At 40.3% G+C, this 26,873-nt stretch overlaps 1 protein-coding gene across 5 annotated transcripts in view; it reads left to right on the forward strand.

The window, feature by feature from the left end:
* Positions 1-26,873, forward strand: part of SERGEF (secretion regulating guanine nucleotide exchange factor) — a 153,639-nt gene that overhangs the window by 54,850 nt on the left and 71,916 nt on the right. For 4 of the 5 annotated variants that reach the window (XM_089521042.1, XM_089521043.1, XM_089521044.1 and 1 more), the window contains one exon: positions 885-1,051. In XM_089521042.1, the coding sequence (XP_089377168.1) occupies positions 885-1,051 (167 nt within the window). Of the gene's footprint in view, positions 1-884; positions 1,052-2,442; positions 2,502-26,873 lie in introns of those variants that run through there. The other variant, XM_089521046.1, reaches the window with a different exon arrangement.

Below are 26,873 nucleotides of genomic sequence, written 5' to 3' on the forward strand. Positions count from 1 at the left end.
GCGAGTTCAAGACCAGCAAAAGGGCCCAAGCTCGACTCAGGCTTGCATCCTTCCGAGGTCGCTAAAATGTGTACCCAGACTGTTGGGGGCAAATTAGCTTACTTGCTAATTAGCTTACTTGCTGTTCACCGCTATGATCTTTGGAATAGCGGTATATATATATAAAAAAAAACACACAACATAATTCAAAGTTGTGAGATAAACTATTTTATTTTGTTTTATTGTTGTATTATGTTTTGTACATAGTTGTTTACTACTACTACTACTACTACTACTACTAATAATAATAATGAAAACATGTATAAAAATAAAATGTGGTATTGTTACTTTGTCCACTTGCCTCTTGGAATTTTGCTCAATTTGGAACCTAAAATGTGGCATGTGATGTTGGTAATGATCCTCTAGAGGGCAGCACTAACATCTACTTTTCTGATTCACTATTATTATAATAGTGGTTTAGACTAGATGATATTTTGTGTGTGCATGTATGCATGTGTGCATGTACAGGCACAGAAGTGCATGTACAGGCACACATGTACATATACTTCACACACACACACACACTCTCTCTCTCTCTCTCTCTCTTACCCTTTCCGGAAATGGTCCTGTCACAAAGAATCTTGTGACATATACAGGGGCAAAGGTGAAGTCTGTACATGTAGAGAAATCTTGTCCTGGGTCTGAGAAGGGATGCCATGAACTGTGTTGAGTCAATAACTTGCATTCACTAATCCTTGAAGTCAGAAATTGTAAATATGTTCTGTTTTAAAAAGAAAGCTGAGGTTCTTGGAATACTTCCCATATTGCTCTGGCACGATCTTGGTGATTTAAAATTTGTCTGATATGAAGAACTAATGTTATATAAATGTGTATTTTGAATTTAGAGACAGGGAAGGTCTTTACATGGGGCAGAGGAGACTACGGTCAGCTTGGAAGAAGTGAGCTGCCATATGGACAACTGGGCCAAGATGGGAAGAGATCAGATAAACACAGTTTGAAAGAACCTCTCCATTCTCCTGCTATAGTACCTGTCCTCACTGGAGCATCACAGGTAAGAAAAAGCCATGCATATACTTGGTTTCATACCTGTTTTGTTGTTGTCTTGTGTTTTTAGTCTGCAAACAAAACTATAGGTCTTGTGCTAGACTTTTGGGCACAGAGTAAAGGACATCTGTATACCTCAGACTTTCACAGACAAGGCAGGGACAGCCCTGCCATAAGAAAAGTGAGATAGGTGCCTCAGGTGGCAGATATTGAGGGGAAAGCAGTGGCATGTCCCTTCTCCATTCATCTCCTACTCCCCTTTCCCCTAAGGCTGTGTGTACTGGCTGTTGCTCTCTATTATATGGTGAAGGATGTTATCTTATTCCCAGGGTCAGTGGCATCACTGGGGTGTGTGGTCCGCACCTGGTGACACCCTATGGGGGAAGTGATACCACTGCTCCTCAAACAGCTGTCTTTTGGGAGAAACAGGCAGTGGCATTCACCTGCTTCTCTTTAAATTGCTTTAAGAGATGGTGTAAGTGGGGTTACGCTCAATAGAAGGAAAAAAGAGACACCCCATGGTTTTTTTAAAAAATGACAATTTCAAACTTTTAATTTTTAATTTGTTAAATTTATTTTTTTAAAAATACTATTTTACATTTTTCTTTAAAAACATCACATTTCACCAAATCTCACTTTAAGCCCATGAATAAACATTTAGGTTGTATGTATGAGACTGCAATTGAAAGGTATAATTTTAATTGTGCTAGTTGTTTATGTCACAAATATTGCCATTACATTAAATGATATATGGGACTAATGATAACATTAGTGCAAAAAATATTACTAAGGATTCTGTAGCATCTGGCTGACAGTTGCCAACCTAGTCTTGGCTTACTTGAGTAAATGTTCACCAGAGAACCTGATCATACAGGGTGGATTATATGGGAGGAGGTGATCCCATAGATAACCTGAACCAAACCATGTAGGGCTTTAAAGGTAATAACACGTTGTACCTTGACCAGAAACTAATTGGGAGCCAGTGGAGTGATTTTAATATTGATATAATGTGATCACTCCTGGATGTCCCTGTAATCAGTCTGGTTGCCATGTTTTGAACTAGCTGAAGTTTCTGAACTTGGCACAGAGATATCCCCAATGTACAGCACAGAAGTCCAGCCTTGAGGTTACCAGCACATGCATTTAGGTCCTCCAACTCTGGGTAATGGCGCAGCTGGTGTATTAGCCGAAGCTGATAGTAAACATTCCTGGCTGTTGCCTCTGTCTGGCCTGTCATTTGAAGTGATGGATCCAGAGGCATCCCCAACTTTCAAACACAGTTTTTCAGGGGGAGTGTAACCCCATCCAAGACTGGTTGACACACGTCCAAACCCTTTGACTGTGAGCACCTCTGTCTTGTCTGGATTCAGCTCCTCATTCAGCACATTACTCCCTCAGGCATTCCTTCAGAGGAGACACACTATCCTTAGCTAAGGCTGTTTTTGAAGGCATGGAGAAATATATTTGGATATTGTCAGCATATTGATAGCACCTCAACGCATGCCTCCAGATGATCTGTCCCAGTGGTTTCATGTAGATGCTGAATAGCATTGCCCTTGTGATTCCTGTATGTTGTATGTTAAAATGATCTCATGTGTTTCTGTTGTGGAGTTTTGTTTGAACTGATCAGGATATGCCTTCCTGTTTCTTTTAACATTTTTCCTGCTCAATAAAAAGTGCTTCTGACATTACATTAGGTTTTAGTGTGGCTCTATCTTGCTTTTTCTATGCACATGTTCTGCAGTCATTGGTATAGTACTGACAGGTAAAGCTGTCATTTTTATGGACTTAAAAGTTTTTAAGGACTATGCAGTGACCAGAAAAAAAAATTAGTGGACATAAACTGAAATGAAAAAGCAAATATCAAGAATACTATGACTAGTTAAACTTTAAGGCAGGTGGTGAGAGTTTATTTTATTGATATAACAACTTGGTAAGCCCGGCAGTGTTCCAGATGTTACAGATGTAGCTAGAAAGTATACAGAACTAAATTTGATAGCTAAATCCTAGAGATGCCAGATATAATCAGATCATGAAGAACTTCAATGGAGCTGATTCTATAATAAAATTGATAGCTTGGCACTAGCTAGAGTCCAGGAATGTCACAAAAGTTGAGCTCTTGCCAGTCATGAATGTCAGAAAATAGTACCTTAATACTTGGATATCTAAATCATCAGCTCCACACTAGCTTGAATGTTGACTTGGGGCATTTCACATCACAGAGTCACTCACTGGCGACATCAACTGTATATACAGCTCTGGGTTTTGGAAGAGAAGCTGCTTCTAGATTATCTATTTTTTTTTGTCTACTTGATTCATTAAAATACAACGCTGAAAAGATTACAAATCTGCATTCTCTGCCTGTGGCAGGCCTCCTCTTCCTCCCTCCCCTCTGAAATTGAGAGACTTAAATTAATTCTGTCTTATCCTACATCGTGGCAGGTATATTTTGAGAATGATTCTGTATGAGTAGCAACAGTAGATGAGCCAGTGTGGAATAGTGGTTTGAATGTTGCATTAGGGCTCTGGAAGACCAGGCTTTGAATCCTCACTTGGCCCTGGAAACCCACTGGTTCACATTAGGCAGGTAGCACATACTCAGCCTCATTGGAGGGCAATGGCAACTCCTCTAAAAACAAACAAACCCATTATAGGTTTGCTTTAGGGTTACCATATCTGGGAAATGACTTGAAGGTACACAGCAGTGACAGCCACATTAGATGCAGCCTTGCATTAACTTTATAAGCATAGGTGTTGAAAAACTGGTCCACTGTGTTCTTTCTTCTCCATTTCCCATGGCTGGAACCGCCGACTGCATACATTATCTATATGCACCACCAGTTGCTCCAGCACACAGGAATAGCTCCCTGAAAAAATTGTGGTTCTGTGGAGTAATTTAAGATTCCCAAGGCTTCAGCCCTTGCCAAGGAAACAAGAATATTAAATATCAAACAATGTCAAAGACAAGCCTGTTAGAATCTTGCTTCCAATTAGCAGAGTTGCAGAAATGTGCCTTTGTTTAACTATGCTTCCCTAAGAACTGAGACTGACTAAAAAAATAACATAAGTAGCTTGTAGTTCAAACAAAAGTTTACTAATGACTTTAATCTATATATACATATAGGCTATAGCCTAATCAAGCTCATGAATAGTTCAGGTAAAAAGAAATCTTTATCTCACCATCTTTCCAAAGAAAGTTGAGAGAAGAGGAAGATGGAGGACCAACAGTTCAGTCGAAAATCTTTGAGAGAAAATGTCTGTTAGTCCCAAAGGGGGAGTGATCTAAATCACATGGTTAGCGAGAGAGAGAGAGAGAGAGAGAGAGAGAGAGAGAGGAAGAGGAGTTTGCAGGCAGGAAATCCCTATTTATCTACGGAGGGAGAAAGAGAATGCAAAAATCTTCCACCAGGTTCCTCCACCCCATCTCTTTCTGTGAGGGATTTGCAGATGTATTGCTGTTTGTCAGTTAGGGGCTAAACATACGGGCTAAAAGAGATGCATTCATGCTGACTTGCATGTGTGGCATTTAGATGAAAAGAGACATAATTTTCAGGTGGTCAGAAACAGGAAGCCCATATTGCAAATTGACACCCCTGTTTGATAGGATATTAGATCTGAGGTGTTATCAGTTGGTTATCCCTGTTTTATATCATGTATGTTACAGACAGTAAGGCCCTTATACTGTTGGGATAAACTTCATGTCAGAGGAGAAAAATAGATCATAGTTGTGAGGTAATTCAAGTGCACACTCTTTTCAGATGGTGGGATTGAATGTGTAGACAAATGCACTCAATCCCCACAGTCTGCATGTAGCTGCAGCTCTATCCCTTACCATGTCCCCTGCCACAATGTAAGCAGTGGCAATTTGGGGACCAGCAAAGGGTGTACGCATCCATGTGAATGAAGCTGCCATGGTGATGGGGGATGTCAGTGCGGCAGTGGATCTGGTCTGGGTTTTATTCCTGACGTTAAGAGAACTATCTAAGGTGATGATATTTAAGCTCCTTGGATAAGCTCCTTTAAAGCTAGAACTAAAACCAGAAATGGAAATGTGCCTGGTTCCTTTTTTTCTGTTAAAAGTTGGCTCCCAGGTAGGGTTGCCATAAGTCAGGGCCTCCAAACCGGCACAAATGTAGGACAAATGTAGGACAACATTTTCAAATGTCGGGCACTTTTATAAAAATGGAGGACACAAAAAATTGCTGGTTTTTTAAAAAAATATATAGGGTTGGATAGAAGGGGGTTAAATAAGGGGGTTTGAGAAAGGGGGGCTATAGAAGAATGGCTAGATGGGGTACCTAGAGGGGGTTAGGGTTAGATAAAGAGGAGTAAGATAGAGAGGGGTTAGAGGGGGGCTTAGAAGAAACTTAAATAAGGGAGTTAGATAGAGGGGGTTAGAGAGGGCTTAGATAGAGGGGGGTTAGATGGGCTTAAATTCTAAAGCACCAGAGTTGTTCTCTCTGCAGGGCTCTCAGACTACATACACACTGCTGAAATAACCCAGTCTGACAGTACTTTAACTGCCCTGGCTCAATGCTATGGAATTCTGGGAAATGTAGTTCGTTGTGGCTCCAGAGCAGAGCTCTGCTTGTTCAGTGCCAGGAGCTGATCTGCCTGTGCAGTTTGGCTATCTGTGAATTTCACAAACCGCTCGGATTCCCGGTGATTGGGCGGTATATAAATAAATCCTATTATTATTATTATTATTATTATTAAATAAGGGGGTTAGAGCAGTGGTTCCCAAACTGTGTCCTTTAAGAGATTTTGGACTTCAACTCCCAGAAGCCTCAGACATGTTACTCAGTAGTCTGAGATTCTGGGAGCTGAAGTCCAAAATTACTTAAAGAGCACAGTTTGGGGATCACTGGGTTAGAGAGGGGGGGAGAAGATAGAGAGGGGTTGGAGGGGGGTTTAGATGGAGAGAAGGTGGTAGAAGGGGGTTAGAGAGGGCTCAGTTAAAGTGGGGTAACAGGGAGAGAGAGTCAGAGAGAGGGTTAGAAAGGAGAGGGGTGTGTGTTTGGGGGGCCTTAGGGAGGGGGCTTCCGACGAGGGCGATCCTGGGGGGAGCCTGGGGCCCAGGAGGGGCCTGGAAGGTGCCCTCTTGCCTCTCCCGGGTGCCAGCCCCTTCCTCCTCTTCTGAGCTTTGCCGAGGCTCTTCCTCCTCTTCCTCTCCGACGGCTGAGGCGCCCCTCCCCTTTAGTGAGGCAGCTCTCCCGGCACTTCAGAGCCCCTTCCTTGCAAGAGCAGGAGGAGGAGGAGGGCTGGGGGGCAGGGGTTCCAGGAAAGGGCCCTTTCCTTCCCCAGGCCATGCTGCCCCAGAGGCCAGGGCCCTTTCCTCCCCTCTTCCAGCGGCCTGCCTGGACGGGCGGGGGCCACTGCTGCTGCCGACCTGCCTGGCCCTGCTCCTCCTCGCGCCTTGTTGCCCTGCCTGACTAAGCCTGCTCCTTGGGAGGGCTGGCCAATAGGGGCAAGGCAGAGCAGCAGAGCACTCCCCTGCCAGCTCCAGCCCTGGCTGTTGCGCTCATCACAATATAGGGATGCAGCAGGGCCAGGAGCTAAGCAGCCACCTGAGGGCGTGACGGGACCGGGAACGCCCCCTAGAAAGCGGAGGAGTCACGCCTCTCACTGGGTTATGGCAACCCTACTCCCAGGCTTGAGTCTGAAGTTGAGACTTCAACTTGCAAGGACTTGAGACTTATCTTGAGATATGAAGGTAGGGAATTGAGAAAAGACTTGAATACATCACTAGTTTATTCCCACATTAGAAGGAACAGTGTGTACCTTCTGTTGCACTGCTGATCCTGTACCTATTCCAGTTGGCATGATATGGAACACAGGAGACTGTTGGCTACACCTTCACTGAAAGAATTTGGAGGCTAGTCTGTTTGAGAAACCTGTCATAGACTGAAAGCAGAAAGTCCAATTGTTGTTATCTTAAAACAGGAGGAGGTTGTAGCAATTTTTAATTTGCTCAGTTCACGTTTGATAGTAAGACATTAAAAATTAGGTTCCTCTTGCTTCATGTACAGCAGACACTGGCTTTAATCGACAGACTGATTTTTTTCTTCTAATGACAACACAGTTTTTGGTATTTAATCATGGCATGTGTATCTGTTTCCTGTAAAGGGACCACCACTAACCACTACTTGTCATCTGTAAACGCTTTGGTAACAGAATACATGGACGTAGCCAAGGGGGGGTTCTTGGGGTCCGGACCCCCCCTTCTATTAGAAAAATGAATGGTGTGTGCTGCTGTGCCGCTGCACTCAACCCCCATTATAATGGTGGCACCTAGTCTGGACCCCCCCTTCCTAAAATCCTAGCTACGTCCCTGCAGAATACCAAGTTCTACTTTATTTCCTGATGGAAAAAAAATGGGAGGCATTTCCTGAGGCTAAAATGATGTGGGGTTGCCAAAATATGGTAAAATTGTCATGTGCCATGTGGTCATTTTGTCTGACAATGCTGCCTTGGGTCCCATGCCAGGAGAAAGGTCAAATAAAAATAATAAATTAATTATCCCAGTTAATTTTCTGCCATCCTATTTTCTTAGCTGTTTATAAATGTTCCAGGTTCTCTCTCCTTCTGCATCTCTCGTTTGTGTTTGGCTTACTTCAGTTGCTGTAAAATGAGTTCAAAGTGCAGAAGTAGTTTGCACCCAGATAACTCAGCAGGGATGAGAGGAGGGGCAAATTCCAGATTTTTTTCTACTTAAAACAGTTTTTTTTTCTTCTTCATGTTTTCCCTCTTGTTGCCTTTTGACCACAGTGTGAAGTTGCTTGGGCACACATGTCCCAGTTTTCATCTGTGAAATGTTAGAGGGTATTAGATTCCATTGAAGCCAGTGATACATATTAGTTAATTACAATATGCAAAGGTTATTTGGAATGCCTTTTTTCCTTCAAGGAACTTTTTTTCTAACTTTTTATCTGTCACTATTCATTTTATTTATATTAAAATAGTCATCCCATTCTATACCGAGGAAGCTTGGTTTGAGTAACAAATCCAGATTAAAATCAGCACGACACTAGCTATATGTAAATAATGTACTCTGACATGAAATAATTTCCAGGGGACTATTGTATAGTAGTGACACCTTAAAGTGACACATTATATTTGGCACAAGCATTTGTAGACTGCAGCCCACTTCATTAGATGCATGGAGTATTGCCTCACTTGACAGATATTTATAACATGATTGTGTGGGAGAAAGTTGCGGAGAAAATGAGATGTAAAAGGTATAAAAATGGGTGACTGTCTTAACACTTGTCGTTTCACAAATAGTCATTGAGAGCTAACACAGACATAATTGGCACAGGCAAACAGACTAGCACATGCATGATAGTGACAAACGGTTGTCTATTTCAGTTTACAAGGGGTAAGAGTTTTACTTTGATGTCCAGGGATGGGCATAATATTAATGAATAGTTCACATATTGATAGTATTTATCAATGTTAACGTGGTTTTAATTGTGTTTAATTGCTTTTTTTATTTAATTTTTTCAGTTTCTTATAGACAAACAAAAAACATACTCTCCATGACAGAAATCAACATATACAAACACATTACATCACATTGACATTACAACATTTTACCTACTCGACCTAGACAACATATGACATAACTAAAATGACAGTCAACAAAAAGGCACTTCCTATTGCTCAGTTAACTCCACTTTCAACTGTTATAGACCTTTGTTATGCCTTATTTTTGTTTCTTTCTTAACATTAATCCTTCAAGCATAAGATACAGAGGTATTCCCAAAGGTAAACTGTAAAGGAAGTGTGTTTTTCTACTATTTTCTACTCACTTTGGGATATCCTATTTTAATTTTGTTATCAACTTGTTTAAGTAAACTATTTCTTTACAGTCTTCCCCCTATCTGGTTCCATGTATGAGTTTTTAATGTCTTTATATCAGCTTTCTAAAATAAAGAGTTTCTCCCGTATGGTTTCGTTAAAGCATCTAGCTCTAAACTTATCTTGTTCGCACAATTCTCATATTCAAAATACAACTTATTATGGAGTTGTTTACATCCAAAGTTAAGCAAATACAGCTCTCAGAAGAGAGGAAACGAAAAAGAGGTTTGTTTGGCCTTATGACACAAGGTGTACATTATTCAGGTTAACACAGTATTTTTCCATCTTTCCTTAATGTAGGTATAAAACGGTAACCATTCTTCTTTTACATGTTCTTCACTTTTCCCTTTAGCCCAAGAAGTCATTCTGTCCAATTCTGCCATTTCAAGGGACTTCATAAGCCATTTCTCCATTGAAGGGGCATAGTTCTGTTTCCAAAATCTTGCGAAGACAATTCTTACACATGTGAATAAATAAAATAACAATTTTTGACATTTTTCCTGTACAGTATCTTCTAACATTCCTGAAAGACATATCTCAGGGGAAAAAGGAATTTGAATTTTTAACTCTTTAGTTATTATTTCGTAAATACTTAACCAATACTTTTTTGCTATCTCGCAAGTCCACCACATGTGATAATAAGTTCCGTTAGCTTTTTGACATTTCCAACATATGGGGTTTCCTTTTTTATAAATCAAAGATATTTTATATGGGGAGAGATGCCACCTGTAGATCATTTTAAACACATTTTCTTTCAAGTCCTGATTGACAGTATTTTTTAACCCTTTGTTCCAAATATTTTCCCAGTTTTTATATAGAATATTATGACCCACATTCTGCGCCCACTTAACCATACTGTGCCTGACAAGAAGATGAAAAAGACTCAAGGTAAATTACCGAGATCCTTTGAAAATCTTATTGAAGAACAGGCACTCACAGATATTTGGCGATATAAATACCACAACTCTAGAGATTTTATTTTTTACTCAGAACGTCACAAATCCTTCTCCAGAATAGATATGATGTTCGCTACAAAAGCCATGTGTAAGGACGTTTCCAAAATGGACATTCAACCTTGGACGATCTCAGACCATAGTCCTATATTAGTGTCAATAAGAACAGCGAAATCGGACTTCTCCTGCAAACTGAATTTAAACCTACTACAGAAAGAAGAAATAGTAGATAGAGGAAGACAAGCCTTGAAACTTTTCTTTGAAGAAAACCTAAAGGAAGACACGGTAATTACTACAGTCTGGGAGACTTCTAAGGCCTTCATGAGAGGTTTCTTTATACAACAGAACTGCATACAAAAAAGGAAAAAGAAAGAAAAACTAACTAACTTATATGATATATTACACCAAAAAGAGAAGGAGTTAGAAAGCAACCTCTTGAGCAAAGTTATTGCGAAAGAAATAAAAACACTGAAAAAACAAATTGAGATAATAGAGAGTGAAGAAATTCAGAACAAAATAAGATACATGAAACAAGCGTACTTTGAGCATGCTAATAAACCAGGTCGTTGGTAGCTTATAGACTGAAAAAACAAAGAGAAAGAAATATAATATCAGAAATTGAAATTAAAGATCTAAGATTAATAATGGACCAAAAAGGAATAAAAAAAGAGTTTTTGAATTTTTATTCATTGCTTTATAAAGACAATTCTACTCAATCTGAAGACTTAGAAAATTTTCTAAAGAAAACAAATTTGCAAAGCTTTAATGCAAAGCAAAAAGAGATACTAAATGCCCCTATAACCATGGCAGAAACTATTGAAGCAATCAGAAAAGGCAAAAAGGGGAAATCGCTTGGGCCTGACGGCTTTCCGGTTGAGTACTATCAAACATACGAAGATCAAATACTCCTCCCTCTGAAATCAACTATGAATTTAATTGCTTTTAAAATAACTTTTATATATTTTTACTGATGTTTTTGTATGTTTTAAATTTCTGAGTTTAATATTCTATAAGCTGCTTTGAGTCCCAATATTAGGAAAAGATGAATTATAAATGAATGAATAAAAAATTAAGCATCACAACCACTATTACTAATATTTGTGGTCCTCCAGATTACAACTCCTGTAATCCTTCATCATCGGCTGTGCAGGGCAAGAGTTGATGGGAACTGCAATCCAACATCATCTGGAAGGCCACATGAATACACTATAATGGGGTCTAAAATCTGCAACATCATGGGCCCATATACCTGCTCCTCCACCAATGAGATATTAGTTATCAAGCAAGTGTATGGGCCCCTGTGTGTGATGTTGTGGATGTTAGGTCCCGTCATAGTGTTTTCAGAGTAAACATGGGGACAGGGCTGCCATATTTTTGTCACAGGATCTGATTCCTGTTTCCATATCTCTGCCATGGGCTCTATTGTTGGTGGTGAGTAATCTTTCCCTGTTAGGTGGATATGTGTAAGCAGCTATAGACCTGTTGCCCAGAGCTTGTGCCAGAGAACTGTAATTGTCCTGGATGGGCTGGAGATCTCTGGTGGTTTTAGCTGGGAAGTGAAGCTATAGACAGCAGTATGCTCAGTATTTGTTATTCATTAAAGTGCCACTAGATTTTGCTGCTGCTGTTGTTTTGACATTACATTTCTTTTTGACATCTCATAATATCTGGGGTCACTTTTTATGGGACTGATCTCTTGCTGATAAAAGAGAATTTCTTCTTTATATAATGTGGGAAACAACACAGTACATTTCAAACACTGTGTTACAGCATGTACAAATGTTTTGTTTCCTCAGCCATAAAGGATGCTGCCCTCAATATTATTTTTCCTCCGCAGCCAAGGTTTGCTGTTCAGTCAAGTCAGTGAATAACAGTAACACTTTATAATAATGATGTACTTATTGCTTGCGTTGCTACTATAAATGTAAATGTGACTGACAGATTGAGGTTTAGTGTGTGGTGTCTACCTTGAATAATAATTTACTTTACATAAATAAGAGCAAACCTTAGTTTTCATCTGGGATAGCTTGAGTTGTCTTGGTGACTATGGTTGCTATGGCAATGTAGCTGTAATAATGGTAGTTAGCTATTGCCTTCCAACTTTTTCCAAATTACAGAGGTCTTTTCCTCAACACAAGCCAAAAAACTTCTTTGTCTTTAAATTAGGGAATGGGTACTCAGGGTCTGTGAGCCCTAGCAAATTCATCTTGTCTATGATGGTGCTATTGATTTATAATCAAGATGTACTGAAATGTTCCTTGGGCAGTTTCTCTTGTAAAAGGAAAGGCGTTCTATGTATTCTACATAGTGCTTTCTGGGAAAGCAGGAGACCAGTATATCATTGGCAGCCTGTTAGGGGCTTATATAGGTGTAAGTCAGCCTTTTGATTGTGCATATCTATATGGACAACCACCAAAAGACATATTGTATTTTGAGGAGGTGTAGTGGCTTGTCACTATTCTCCTGCATGCCACCAAAATAGACTTGCTTTACCTTTCTGAGCAAAACCTTGCTTTGATTCTGCTAAATCCATATCTTGTATATTTGCTACTGTCTGTAAAATATAACATGTAGCTGAGAAAGCACAGGGAGAAGTCTAGACACTTAGAAGAGGTAGAAGCTGACCTAGACTAAGAGATAACGTATGGCTGAGAAAGCACAGGGAGAAATGCTCACACAGCTTACCCAGACAGAGACATAACATGCAGCTGGAACTAAGGAGAAATCTAAAGATAGCAGAGTGAAGTCAAAGGCTTTCATGGCCAGCATCCATGTTTTTTTGTGGGTTTTTCAGGCTATGTGGCCATGTTCTAGAAGATTTTCTTCCTGATGTTTCGCCAGCATCTGTGGCTGGCATCTTCAGAGAATGCTTGCCTCGAAAAAATGGGTCTATATATACTGGGTGAGCCTGGGAATGCAGGAGTGATTTGCATGTGTATTGTTCTGTGCTGGTGGCTGGCCTCAGGCTGGGAGGCTAATGCAAAAGAGGATTAATGTCTGCTAATTGGTGGTCATTATCTGCTGGGAAAGCCCCTGACTCTGAATGGTTTCCCATTTGCATTTGCTGAATCCTTATTTTGCTATTCCTAAGGACTGGTAGCCACATTTTGTTCACTTTAAGGGTTTCTTCTTTCTGGTTGAAATTATCCAGATATTTGTGGATTTCAATGGCTTCCCTGTGCATCCTGACATGGTAGTTGTTGGCATGGTCCAGAATTTCAGTGTTTTCAAACAGTATTTTATGCCCAGGATGGTTTGTGGCATGTTCTGTTACTGCTGATTTTTCTGGCTGGCCAAGTCTGCAGTGTCTCGCATGTTCCTTGATTCGTGTTTGGACACTGCGTTTGGTGGTCCCTATGTAGACTTGTCCGCAGCTGCATGGTATGTGGTAAACTCCTGCGGCTGTGAGACGGTCTCTCTGCTCCTTGGCTGAGCGAAGCATTTGCTGGATTTTCTTCATCGGTTTTTAAACCATTTGCAGGTTATGCTTCTTCACCACTTTGCCTACAGTATTTGCCCTGCAGTAAAGATAGCAGACTTTGAAGTGGTGTCAACCCTTGGCTAACACCTGTGAAAACAACCATCTGATTGATAGCATGGGAGAGGTATGATCTAGGAGTGACACAATCTTGGAGAAACCTATAAAGGTCCTCTAAAAAATTAGCACAAGGTCAGAGCTTCAGCAAGGACCTTAAGACCTGAGGTGCCATGCCTCTTGATGGCTATAGAAGGGGTCCACTCCAATGCTATTTTCTCGGGGCTCCCAGCAGCTGAACAGAGATGTTTGCTTGGTATGATTTATGCATATTCATTTGTATAGCTTACTGGATATATAATAAATCACGAGGCTTTTACAACTACAACAGATATTTTATATTGCTTCCGAATCACAGAAAATAATATCCTTGCATTTGGAAAGGCAGCATCTTTTTTTGGTCAATATGGAGGTTGGCATTCCCTTCCTTTGTCCACACCAACCAAAGACTGCATTGGACTTACTCTAGAGCCAGTGCAGCCATCCCTTGCCCATTCATGATTGGTGGAGAATGAAAGACGGGGCTGGAGAAGCATCTGGTTATGTCTCCATAGACATAAAATGGTTATCTCATCTGCTGAGACCATCAGAGGATCCAAGTGGACCTCAGTGGATGTTGTGATCATTTTGAGCTAGATATAGGGATGTAGCCACATTCTCTTCTGATCTCCCTCCACTCTCCTCCAGGCACAAAATGGCCATGGGGGTGGGACTGCAGTGACCCTGCAGTAAGTCCAGCAGTAAGCAAATGGACAAATGTTACTCGTGAAACTACTATGCTGCCAAGAACCGTGCAGAAAACCAGCCTGTCTGCAACTCTGTAAGATGACACTCATGTTTGTCCAAAGCATTGATAACCCAGGTACTTTATATATTAGGGTTATCTTGGTATGTTTTGGAATTCAAGGCCCAGAAGCTGTAATGAGTGTGGCCATTGCTGAAAGATTGTGGAAATTATAGTCTAACATACTTGGAAACCTAGAGATTCCCCCTTCCCTTTAGCTATCAATATTTTCCATTACATATGGATTTGATAAGCTGTATTCTATTGCTCCTTGCTGAAATTTCTTTGCCTAGCTTTGTCCTCCTATTTTCTTTTTAAAAAATGCCTCTTTTTTGATGCTATTAGACTTTGTGAAGCTATGACTTCCACTGGTTTTTTTTTTAACAATTATTGTTCAATTTGTTTTTACTATTCATCACACTGAGGACTTCAGAGCTCATGTCTTCTTGACCCTAGTCCAAGATGTAATTTCTTTAACATCATTTCTCTGACTATTCATAGGACCTTATCATAAGGGGAAAATCAGGGGTTTAAACAGTGATTATCCCTTGTATAATGTGAAATTGCAATTAAGATTTTCACACACATTGCTATTAAACAGGCAATAAACAGCAACACATGATTTTTGAGATTTCCCAGTGAATGATTTGTTGCTGTTTATTGCCTTTTTAATAGCGACATTGAGTGAAAATCTTAATTGCGATACTGTGTTTTTCATGGGATAATCGCTGTTTAAACCCCCAATTTTGGTCAGTTTCCCCCATGTGATAAGGTCCATAATTTCCAATAATGACTGTATTTTAGCATAGCATATCGCATGGAGAGAGTTAGAATGGTATCTTAATTGAGATCTTAGCCCATATGTTCTTATCAAAGTTTGTTTGCTTAGCTGAATATGGGACAGTATTAATTGTGCGTGTATTGCCTGGTGTCATTTTGTATAATAATAATAATAATAATAATAATAATAATAAATTTTATTTATATCTCCCGCTTCTCCCTTCGGATCGAAGCGGGATTACAACAGTAAAAATATCATAAAATACATACAAAATACATCAATCAAAAATAAAAAGGGGAAGAGTTGTTACAGCATTGCTCACAGTCATAAGGATCGAGTCATATTCAGATGTTCAAAATCAGATTAGAGGAGATCCGTTGGATAGGCCTGCCAGAAGTGATCCGTCTTCAATGCCCTCTTGAAGGTTTCCAAAGAAAGTATAAGATGGATCTCTTCTGGTAAGTTGTTCCAAAGGGGCCATCGCAGAAAACATTTTACAAGAGGTGGTTTTCAACCTGGTTTTGGGGTGTTCTGATATTTTTGTGCCAGATGTCCTGAGAGTGCGGGGCGGATTATGTAGGGAGAGGCGTTCCCTTAAGTAACTTGGGTCCAGGCCATGTAGGGCTTTATAGGTAATAGTCGACACTCTGTATTGCGCCTGGAAGCTAATCGGCAGCCAATGTAGAGATTTCAACACTGGTGTAAAATTATTGCTTCCATTGTATTATAGTGCCTGATTTTTCACGTTCCCATGGGATTAGGGTTTCATTCTTTACTTGACAGATTAGTTCACTTTGTTTGTAATGCTGAATGAAAGAGAATAAGAGAAATTGATTGTGGCTTCTCTTGTAGACAGTTACATGCCTAAACAACTGGTAAAAAAGTGTGCTCAGTTATAGATCTGTGAGCTTTGCTTCCACAGATTATGAGCAGACAAGACCATTTGAATTTTCGTCCATCTCTTTCTCTCTCCTCCTTTACACTCTCTCTCCCTCACAATGCACATGTACGTGCATATGTGCACACACCCTAGTAGAATAACAGAACATTATTTGTAGGCATAAGGATATACATGATCGGCATGCCTAATTGTACTGAATACATTTCAGAAAGTACCTTCCATTCAATTAGGCTTAGTTGATACAGTATTTTTCTGCTGATTTTTTTTAAAAGTAGGAACTGTGTATGTTCTGTAACAAACTGCACTGCAGGCTGCAGTGTCTGATTGGCATGCTAGGAGCATCGCTAGCGTACAGCTAAGTAGAGGCTGGGAAGGAAAGTGGGTCAGAAAACATGCTTACTGTACCTGCAGAGACTGCAGAGCCTAACAGCAAAGAGACAGGCCTGTCCACAGCATGGCACTGTCTTACAATGCATGGATGAAGAAAGCTGCTGAGAATATCCCTAACATGCACTGTGTAGCATATGATGATTTGTTTTATTGCCAGGTAATTCTAGCATGGCCTGTTCTGCATGTGAGCCTGTTTAACATTTCAAAAAATAATGGCATGTAGAACCTTGAACACCAGTCTCAGATTAATTATGCCCCCCCCCCACACACACTATGAGGAATATGATTTCATATAGACAATTTGTATGATGTGGATTATAGTTCATATATTCATGTAGGGAGATTTGAATTTTGGATGGAATACAACTCGTGCATTTAGAGTTGTTTTCTAAGAGATGTCAGTATCAGTCTTCTTCAGTATAAAAATAAGGAGAAAGGGGAAAAAACCCCAGATAACTAAATCTTAAAGGTGCCACACAGTTCCTCTACTCCTTCCTCCCTTTCTTGTTATACTGTATTGATTTTGTGGACCATAATCTATTAAATGCATACAGGGCTATCAGGTATGTAATGAATGACTAGAGATGACTGTAGTTTAAATATCTGAAGATAACTGGATATATAAGAAGGCAAGGGTTCAAAACACACTGCAGAAGTATTCTAGTTTGAGACCACTTTAACTGCCCTGGCTCAATGCTAAGGAATTCTGGGAACTGTAGTTTTGTGAGACATTTAGCCTTCTCTGTCAGAGAGCTCTGGTGACACAACAAACAAAAATTCCGAGGATTCCTTAGCACTGAGCCAAGGCAGTTAAAGAAGTCTCAAGATGGATTATTTCTACAGTGTGTTTTGGACCAAGAATAACAAATCTGACATGTTTTCAATCAGCTCACTCAAGGAGTGTTTACCTATTTTTGGATGAGTCTCCCCCAACTCACTGCGGTGCCCTGTTAAAATAATGAATTCTGTAGGCTGTGACAGCTAGTGACTCTCATGACAGTGGATCCATGCTGGGTTTTAGTCCAGATTTGAAAGGCACTATCCAAGGGCTCTTTCACACTACATGATTATAGCACTGTGATAGTATTTAAATAGCCATGGCTGCACCCTATGCAATCCTGGGGTTTGTAGTTTGGTGAGTGCTCAGACTGAGAACTCTAAATAGTTCTCCCTAAACTACAAATCCCAGGATTCCTTAGGCTGTTGCCACAGCCGTAAATGTGCAATCATATACAATCACAATAATTGTGTAGTGCAAAAGGGCCCCAAGATGTTGAACCTTATCTCCTAAACAGCTTCAGCACCTTGGTTAGCTCCTTTATAGCAGGACTAAAAACAGGGGTGTTTTCACACTAAACAAGTATAGTGTTATGATTCCAATTTAACTGCCATGGTTCCATTCAATCAAAACCTGGGATTTGAGGTTTGGGGAGATGTATTTTGAAATTTTAGCCAGAGATCTCTAATGCCTCGCTGAACTACAAACACCAGGGTTCCATAGAATGTTGCCATGGCAGTTAAAATGGAACTACGGTGCTACAGTTATGTAATGTGTAAAGGCCCTTTGGCTGGGCATTCAATTACTCACTAATATGCCAACTAAAAGTGGCCACTGTTCAGAGGCCCTTTGACCTCCCAGAGAGGATTTTTGGAAGGTGAAGAAAAAGAAGAAGGGAGAGATCACTTGTAAAAGTCACATTTCATTTTTACAGCCTTTGAACCCAGACCTAATGGGATCACTCACAATATTAGGGGGACTATCACGTGCTGATCCGCCACTGTGATTTATGCCATACTGTGTCATCAATGTCCATCAGCACTGCACACTGGGCAAACAGGCCATACACATTGACCAGTTCCAGTCTTTGTTCACTAACGACCATCATTAAAACTGGACTTGCTACTTCATTTCTGTACACAAAATATTTTGAATTTGAATTGACATTCTCACATACCAATGGCATATATATGTCTGTTTCTGGTTTCTGCTCCACTAAATGCTAGGTGGGATATTGGAGTATAGTGGCAAAGAACATGACTAGTTGGCACACTGCACTTCACTCTGCAACATTTTGTTGTATGTTCGTTCCACTTGTAGTTATCGAAAGGTTTATGTGAGTGGACAGACTATTAAATGCACATTGTGACATTGAGCTGTGTTATTCCAGAATATTATCACTTCATTATCAGGGTAGCTGTTTTATCTGTAGTTAGTTGTCAGTTTTGAAATTGGCTAAATTAACTTGAAATTGAAAAAATAAAAGTGTGTGTGTGTGTGTGTGTACAGTATATATTCTTTAAAAAAAGAAACTGTATGTAGTCAAGGCTGTAATAAAAATAAGACTCCTTTTAAAATTCTCTGCCTTTAGTAGTTTTTTAAAAAAATGTTGAGCAAGAATGTGGAAGCTATTACTTTCCTCTTATGATGATGTTGCAGATGATGATAACTATTTTGTGTCTATGTTGAAAGCTGTTGAGTTTTTATATCTGATCTGCTGTGTCAGTTCTTAGGTTCTTTCCATTAAGTTGCTTTTGGTCTCTCTCCTAGAAAAAAAATGCTTATTTCATGCTTTTCAACACTAATTCTTAGTGCATTAAACCACCCTCTCTCCTATGTACATACATAGCATTTTGCATTACAAATTGAGGTCATAGAGGCATCATATCTTCTGTCATTTGAACCACAAAAGCCAGAAGCAAAATGGCAGGATTAAAGAGATGAAAGAAAATGTTATTCCCAACTGTGGTCCAAATATTGATTTTGTTATAAGGAACAGTATGCTTTTGTTACTATTTGTACCTTGATATACTGATGTCTTCTGAATATATCTGTACTGCATCCTTTCCCCTGAAATACCTAAATATTGTATTTGTGCCATGTTATAGCAGATTTCCTAGATTTGAGTCAGCATGGTGTAGTGATTTGAGTGCTGGATCACAATTCTAGAGACCAGGGGTCAGATCCCTGCTCGGCCATGAAAACCCACTGGGTGTCCTTGGGCAGGTCACACTCTTTCAGCCTCAGAGCAAGGCAAAGACAAACCTATTCTGAACAAATCTTGCCAAGAAAATCCAATGATAGGTTCACCTTCGGGTCTCCATAACTTAGAAATGACTCAAAGAAGTATGTTGGAGGAGCAAAGACATCTTGGGAGTCAGCCAACACAGGACTCAGTCAGAGGCTGAATAGTGACTTCTTCAGGGACCAGCTGCATCCCTTCACTTGTCTCTTGTTGATTCAGTTAGGATGAAGAGTGGTGAGTAAAGCTGGTATACAACCACTATTACCCAGATAAGTCCTTTGCTCACTTTTGCCATCCCAGCAAGGATTATGAGCACTAAGCAAAGATGATAGGTAACTAGGACAGAGGAGCTGCTTCCCAGTTTTCAGCTGAGTCCCTTTCTCTGAACGGAAACAAGCGCAGAACTCTCTGCAAGGAGGTTAGTGAGACAGGACTGGGGAAGCGTGAGGAGAAGTTTGATGATATTAGGGAGGAGAGAAGCTTCAGAGGTATATCTCTACCTTCTGTCATAATACTATGATGGCATAGACCTTCCAGATAAACAATTGGCATCTACTTGCACCAAATTTCTGTGAAGAAGGCTCTCACCTTTAGAAAGTGATATTATTAAATATTCTGAAATCTGATGAATATTTTTAAAAGAGGGAAACCTTTGAGAAGAATAACTGCTATAAGTCACTTCGCTATAGATCATCGTGTGGAAGTCAGCAATCTGTTCCCTAAGTTCAAATGAGGGACCATATATTGCTGTAGCTGGATGGACCACTTTTTTGTATTAGATGGCTGCTGTGGACCACCAGTACCCATGTGATTGTGATGGAGGACTGCAGGTAAATTTGCTGCTGTTATCACAGTTGTTGCCAAAATTCAGTGGCAACTGTTGGTTGTTCTTTTGGGTGCAGTAGGGTATTTGGAAAATACATTAAGGCATACAACAACAAAAGGGTACTAAAACAGCCTCCAGAGTGATACAGCATATAAGGAAGCAGGAGGAAAGGAAGCCAGGTAGCTTCTGCAATTGTGGCAGTGTGAATGACAGAGGTCCCATGAGGGCCACGTACAGGTATGTGCAGTCAGAAAGGTGATATCATTTGACTACTTGGGTTATTATTATTTATTATTATTATTAACCTTTATTTATGAAGCGCTGTAATTTTACACAGCGCTGTACGTGCAATCTTTTTAGTTAGACGGTTCCCTGCCCTCGGGCTTACAATCTAAAAAGACATGACACAGAAGGAGAAGGGAGTGGTGGAGGGAAAGGGTAAGAGGTCCAGCAGTTCCTCTCTACCTCCAAGACCTGGACCAAGGCAGATGGACTGGAGGGAGGTCTTGGCTTCATAATGGATGGTTAATCATTTTCCAGGGAAAATACATACTCTCAAGTAGGATAATGCATATACAGTACATAGCAATACAGGAAATGGTTTGATAAACAGGCACCAAAAGAACATCAAATAGTAAGCGACAATTATGCAATGCCTGGGAAGGCTTCTCTGAACAGGATGGTTTTCAACTCCATTTTGAAGCTGGTTAAAGAAGTGATGGCTCTTGCTTGTGGGGGAAGAAGGTTCCAGGAGTGAGGGGCAGCAAGTGAAAAGGGGCAAATCCGGGATGTGGCAGAGGAAATCCTGGGCTGAGACAGCAGACCTTGACTACCAGAACGGAGGGCCCTGGTGGGAAGGTGAGGAGAAGGAAAGTCTGATAAGTAAGGAGGGAACAGTCCATGGAGGGCTTTAAATGTCAACAGCAGGAGCTTATACTGAATGCGGAAAGGGAGGGGGAGCCAGTGAAGGGATGCCAACACAGGAGAGATGTGGTCAGAGCGGTGGGTGGAAGTGATCATGCGTGCAGCTGAACGCTGAACAGAGATTAAAGGACGGAGGTGAGAAAGAGGAAGGCCAGCCAGGAGGACGTTACAGTAATCAAGTCGTGAGACCACTAGGGCATGGACCAGGATCTTGGCAGTAGAGGCGGAGAGATATGGTCGGATTTTGGCAATATTGTACAAAAAGAATCTACAAGCCTTGGCTGTGGTCTGGATCTGAGGGATACACAACAGAGAAGAGTCAAAGATAAAACCAAGACTGCGGGCTTGCTGGACTGGTTGAATAGAAATGTTGTCCACAGAGATAGAAAAGGAGAGTTGAAGGGTGGGCTTAGGAGGAAAGACGAAGCTCTGTCTTGGACGTGTTGAGCTTCAAACGCCGATGGCACATCCACTGCGAGACAGCTGTGAGGCAAGACGAAACTTGCTGTTCAAGCCTTGGAGAAAGGTCAGGGGTGGAAAGATACAGCTGGGTGTCATTGGCATACAGATGGTAGGAAAAGCCAAAAGAGCTAATGAGTTTTCCTAAGGACAGTGTGTAGAGAGAAAACAGAAGGGGACCCAGAACAGAGCCCTGGGGAACGCCAACAGATAAGGGAACAGGAAAAGAAGTCTGACCCCCTGCAACTACTGCAAAAGATCGGCCAGACAAGTAAGATCTAAACCAGTCGAGAACAGAGTCTGAGGACCCAAGGTCAGAAAGTATATCGACTAGAAGACAGTGATCAACAGTGTCAAAGGCAGCAGACAAATCAAGAAGGATGAGAACAGAGTAAAGGCCATTAGCCTTGGCCTGTAAAAGGTCATTCGAAATCTTAGTGAGAGCTGTCTCAGTAGAATGCCTTGGGCGGAAACCAGACTGAAAGGGATTGAGGATGGAGTTGGCTTCAAGAAACTCAAGACAGCGTGAATAAACAACCCGTTCCAAAACCTTAGAAAGAAAGGGAAGAAGAGAAATCGGACGATAGCTAGACAAAGAGGAGGGGTCAAGAGAAGGTTTTTTTCAGAATTGGGGAAATGAGAGCATGTTTGAAGTCCGAAGGGAAGGAGCCTGTAGAGAGAGAGAGATTGAAGATATGGAGAAGCGAGGGCAGAAAGGAGGGAGCTATAGAGATTAGAAGACGAGTAGGAATTGGATCAAGAGAACAGGTTGCAGGTTTGGAAGAGTTCAGAAGTGTAGAGAGTTCATCCAAAGAGGCAGGAGGAAACACAGAAAATTTGTTAGGCAAGGGCAATAGAAGATTAAGAGCAGAAGAAGAATCGGGGGGGACTATCTCAGAGCGAATAGTGGTAATCTTAGAGATGAAATAATTAGCAAAGTCATTAGGAGAGAATGATGAAGAGACAGGAGGAGAGGGAGGTTTAAGCAAAGTGTTGAAGGTGGAGAACAAACACTGCAGGCGCCTCTCATTGGCGGAGATCAATGATTTGTAATAATTCTGTTTTGCCATAGAGAGTGCGCGTGAGAAGGAAGAAAGAACAAATTTGAAATGGATAAAATCAGCCCACTGTTTGGACTTTCTCCAAAGTTATGAATTGCTGTACTTAGCTGCATCTTCTCTTTTCTACACTTGCATTTTGTTTGTCTTCTGAGACCATAAGCTGTTGCCTTTTTGTGGCACATGCAAGAAAAAAAAATACATTTTCAGCATACCTGTACTGTTCTTTAAATAAAAAAAATCAGTTCAGTTCATGAAATTAGATGTTCTATGGGAGTCATATAAAATTAACCATTTTCCAAATCATCAAGTTAATAGAATCAGATGATAGTGTGGTCTCTGTGTGTAAAAATATATATACTGCCAGCCTACCAAAGCATTGTGCTTGGGAATTGCTTTATGCAGGAGTACTCTGACTAAACACTAGGTGTCAGTTGATCCATACAGTGTTAGTCAATAATTGGTAGCGGAGCTGTCTTGATAATTTCACTGTGGCTTGGTTGCTACGGAAACTGCTTCTTTTGTGCATGTACTGTGGATGCAGGCGGAGGGGGGATGCGACCCCATCATCTGGGGTTTGCTTCACAGACAAGGCAGCTTATGGAAGAGCATTGTCATGGCACAGCATTTGCTCCCTCCATTTTTTTTCTTTTGCTTACTGGGAAGCTGGTGGACATAGCTGAAGATGAAGTTATGAATAAGCTTCTTTTGTGTTGCCTGTGGTTGCTTATTAGTTTCCTTGATACTGTAGAAACCGGTTAATCATCAGCCCTGACCCACCCACACCTCTTCAAAATTGCTCTCACAACCTTCCCTGGTAAACCTATATACACACACCATAACAATGATTAACTCAAAAACATCATCCAAAATCCACAAAACAGTGATATCTTTATTGGGGCAACCAAAATGCACATTATAAACGTTGCAAGCTCAACCGTTTTTTTTCAACAGGCAAAGGTATTAAAAATCATGCAGGAGAAAGAAAAGAAAATTTGACGTTGTTAGTCATAGCCCTGCATTTGGTTAAGATGTTGTAGTTTTTGTCTTTATTTCAGACGGTATGGAAGGGTATTTATGCAGGTGGACCCTTGCTCCTTCTGACCATGTGGGTACTGGGAGATTCAGTCCAGGAAGCAAACTTTAAATTCCATTAGTCAAAAACATACATTTCACTCATACTTGCATACATGTAGGGGTGTAGCTTTGGAGGAAGGGAAAATGAATCTTCCCCTCTGTTAGTGTTATTGCAATTTTCCTTCAGTCTTCAAATTTCTAGCATTTCAGTAATGTAAGCTGAGCATTTAGAAAGAAGGCTTAGCAGTTCAGAAAAGAGGGTGAGCAGACACAACAAATAGAAAAGTCCTAGATGTGAAGGATTTACAATGTTTCACACTCTGTGTTGCTAGACGTTTAATGAATGAAGAAAAAATTCATTTAGGGGGGCAGAATCCTTTTTTCAGGGCGTCCATATCCTAATTCTCCACCACCTCATAACTACAGTATACCCCAGCATTCATTTAGACAGACAAGAAAATCATGTGACCAATAGAAGACCAAGGAGGGGACAGGTAAAGTGACATTGGTTTAACAGTACTTTGGGTATTAGATCTAGATTGACCTTCAAACAGTTCTAAGAAAGTGGGCTATATGCTTCTCTGCTCTTTGTATTTGGACAAACCACAACTGTTTAAATGATGACTGAACTCCATACTCTAGAATTCTCACATAAAGTCTCTGTAAACTCATTGGCAAGACAGGATTATTGTCAGAATAGAATAGGTAGATTAATACATAGGAAAGTATGTTGCCATTTTCTTTGTCATTGTTTTACTTTGCAACAAGAGGTAGAAGGAGGATTTTTGCTATGATGTAAAGGACGTATGGAAACCTCTGTGGCAGCCTGCACTATAGCTTGGCTCTCAAGACTATACATGTCTAGTTGGGCTTTATAAGCCTATTGTGAATTTTCATAGGATTGGGCTGCCAATTGAGAACAAATGTTGGGAGGTATAGATGAAAGAGAAGGTTCTGCTAGAGCGCCCGAAAAATCTTGATATTATAGTTTTTGTTGGTTTTTTGGGCTATGAGGCCGTGTTCTAGAAGTTTATTCCTGACGTTTCACCAGCAGCTGTGGCTGGCATCTTCAGAGAATGCTGGCACGGAAGAGAGTGGGGTATATATACTGTTGGTTGAGAGGAAGTGATTTACATGTTAATCTGTGTATTGTTTTGTGTTGAATGGCAAGGTCTCAGGGTGTCTATTTAATTAATGATCCATTGCCTGATGCTAATTAGACGTCTTCTGGAACCCAGCCTCATAGCCCCAAAACCCCACAAAAACTATGGATGCTGGCCATGAAAGCCTTCGAATTGACTTTACAGGGCACATGTACCTACAATTGTAAGGAGCCTCGTGTTTTTTGTTTATCTGTCTAAGAGGAGATATTTTTTCTTTCAAACCACTAGAATTTGTTTTAAAATAGACAGCTGTGTCAAAAGAGAACTCACACTGAAAAACCAGAAAATGATATTTTGGGGGACAGAAATCTTGCCCTGAAGAATGTAGCCATGGCTACACATCCCACTTGTTTTTGAGGACACTGACCTTAAGATGAACATTGTTCTCTCTCTCACTTCCCTGTAAACAACAAATATAATTGTGAGAATATTTGTAAGAAATGCAGTGAAGCCACACTAATTTCTTTCACAGTCCTGATCTTCTTTAGTCTCTTGGGCTTCTGCGTTGTTGTTGTTTAAATGGTACTTTATAAAGAGCAGAAGCTTACAACTGAAAATAGATGCTGGAAAACCACATAGGAAAGAAAACAGTAAAGAAAGGGGACATTGGAAAAAGGGGAGAGAGGATAATAATCTTAAAAAGCACAAAAAATGTACTTTCAGTAGCAGTTGTATTTTACATTATTCAACTGTGGAGTCTGTATACCATAAAATAAAATAAAATTAAAAAATCAAACATTGTGCAATTAGCTATTGAGGCATTATTGCCCCACTTGATATTTGTAGAACCCCTAGGAAGTTGCTTGGTGCCTGTTATAGTATAATAGTTCAGTCTACTTCATACTGAACAGGCATAGTTTGGACAGCTGCTTGGTATCATGGATAGGAGAAGTGAGGTATTCTGGTTATTGTCTTTTCAAGTCTAATAGAATAGAGACAGCAGTCAGGGTAAATAAATCCACCTGTGACTGCATCTTTATTGTTCAAAACGTTAGAATCTATGGAGATGGGAAACAGAAAACTATCGAAAGTAAAAGAAGAGCTTGCACAATTGTCAAAGGATGACACTTGTTTTGGTGACAATGAACACAGTGTACACAACATTTCATTCTTCATATTTAAAAATAAATGCTATACTCTAAAGAGATGTATTAATAATTTCCATCATTTATCCATTATTGCAAGTATACACATTTCTTCTAACCCTCCTTGAATTGTTTACATCATGACCTTTATACTACTGGGGGTGAAGGGGTTGGGAGGCCTGTAACTTCCTTATTTCAATATCACTGTCGTAAAATAATATAGAAATGCTGATTTCAGATATTTTCTTACATGGAATCTTCAACTGTGTAGAGATTAAAATCCATATTTTTATATAGGCAGCTGTCCTATTACATTTTATATGGAGGACTACAGAAAAATCAAAATTACGCTTGCTATTAATACATTTTGTATGTGTATTTTGAAAAGCCTCATCTTTAACTTGCATTGCTTTTCTTCCATTTTCCCATCGAGATTTCATAAGTGTCAGTGGCCATGATCCATGCTCCAATTAACATAATCAGGGCTGCTTGACACATAATGACTCACTATTATCTGTCAAACAGCCCAAACAGATCCCAGATCCCAACTGACCTTGGAAGCTAAGCAGGGTCAGACCTGGTTAGAACTTGAATAGGAGACCACCAAGTAGTACTACGTGTGGTAGGCTAAATTTAAGAGGAAGGAAACAGCAAATTATCTCTGAGTATTTCTTGCTTAAGATAACCCTATGAAATTCATGGGGTCATCATAGGTTGACAGGTGACTGAAGGCACATGTACATGTATGTGAACACATACACACACAACCTGTGTTCATAGTGGGGATAGGAAATGAATTTTAATCATTTCACACACACACACACACGTCATTTGCTCCACTCTTCCGGAACAACTCTCTCATCAGCTCTCTGTAGCAGATGATAAGGAAGAGAAAGAGCATGGAAATTTGTTATTTAATTACATTTGCAAGATTGATATTTGCAAGAAAGTGGAAAACCAATGAAATGCCAACATACATAGGCCTGGTACAGATTGCCACTTTGCGGCAG

Source organism: Sceloporus occidentalis, unplaced genomic scaffold (genome assembly GCF_023333645.1).
Source record: "Sceloporus occidentalis isolate IW3139 unplaced genomic scaffold, rSceOcc1.0.p SCAF_4, whole genome shotgun sequence".
NCBI lineage: Eukaryota > Metazoa > Chordata > Lepidosauria > Squamata > Phrynosomatidae > Sceloporus > Sceloporus occidentalis.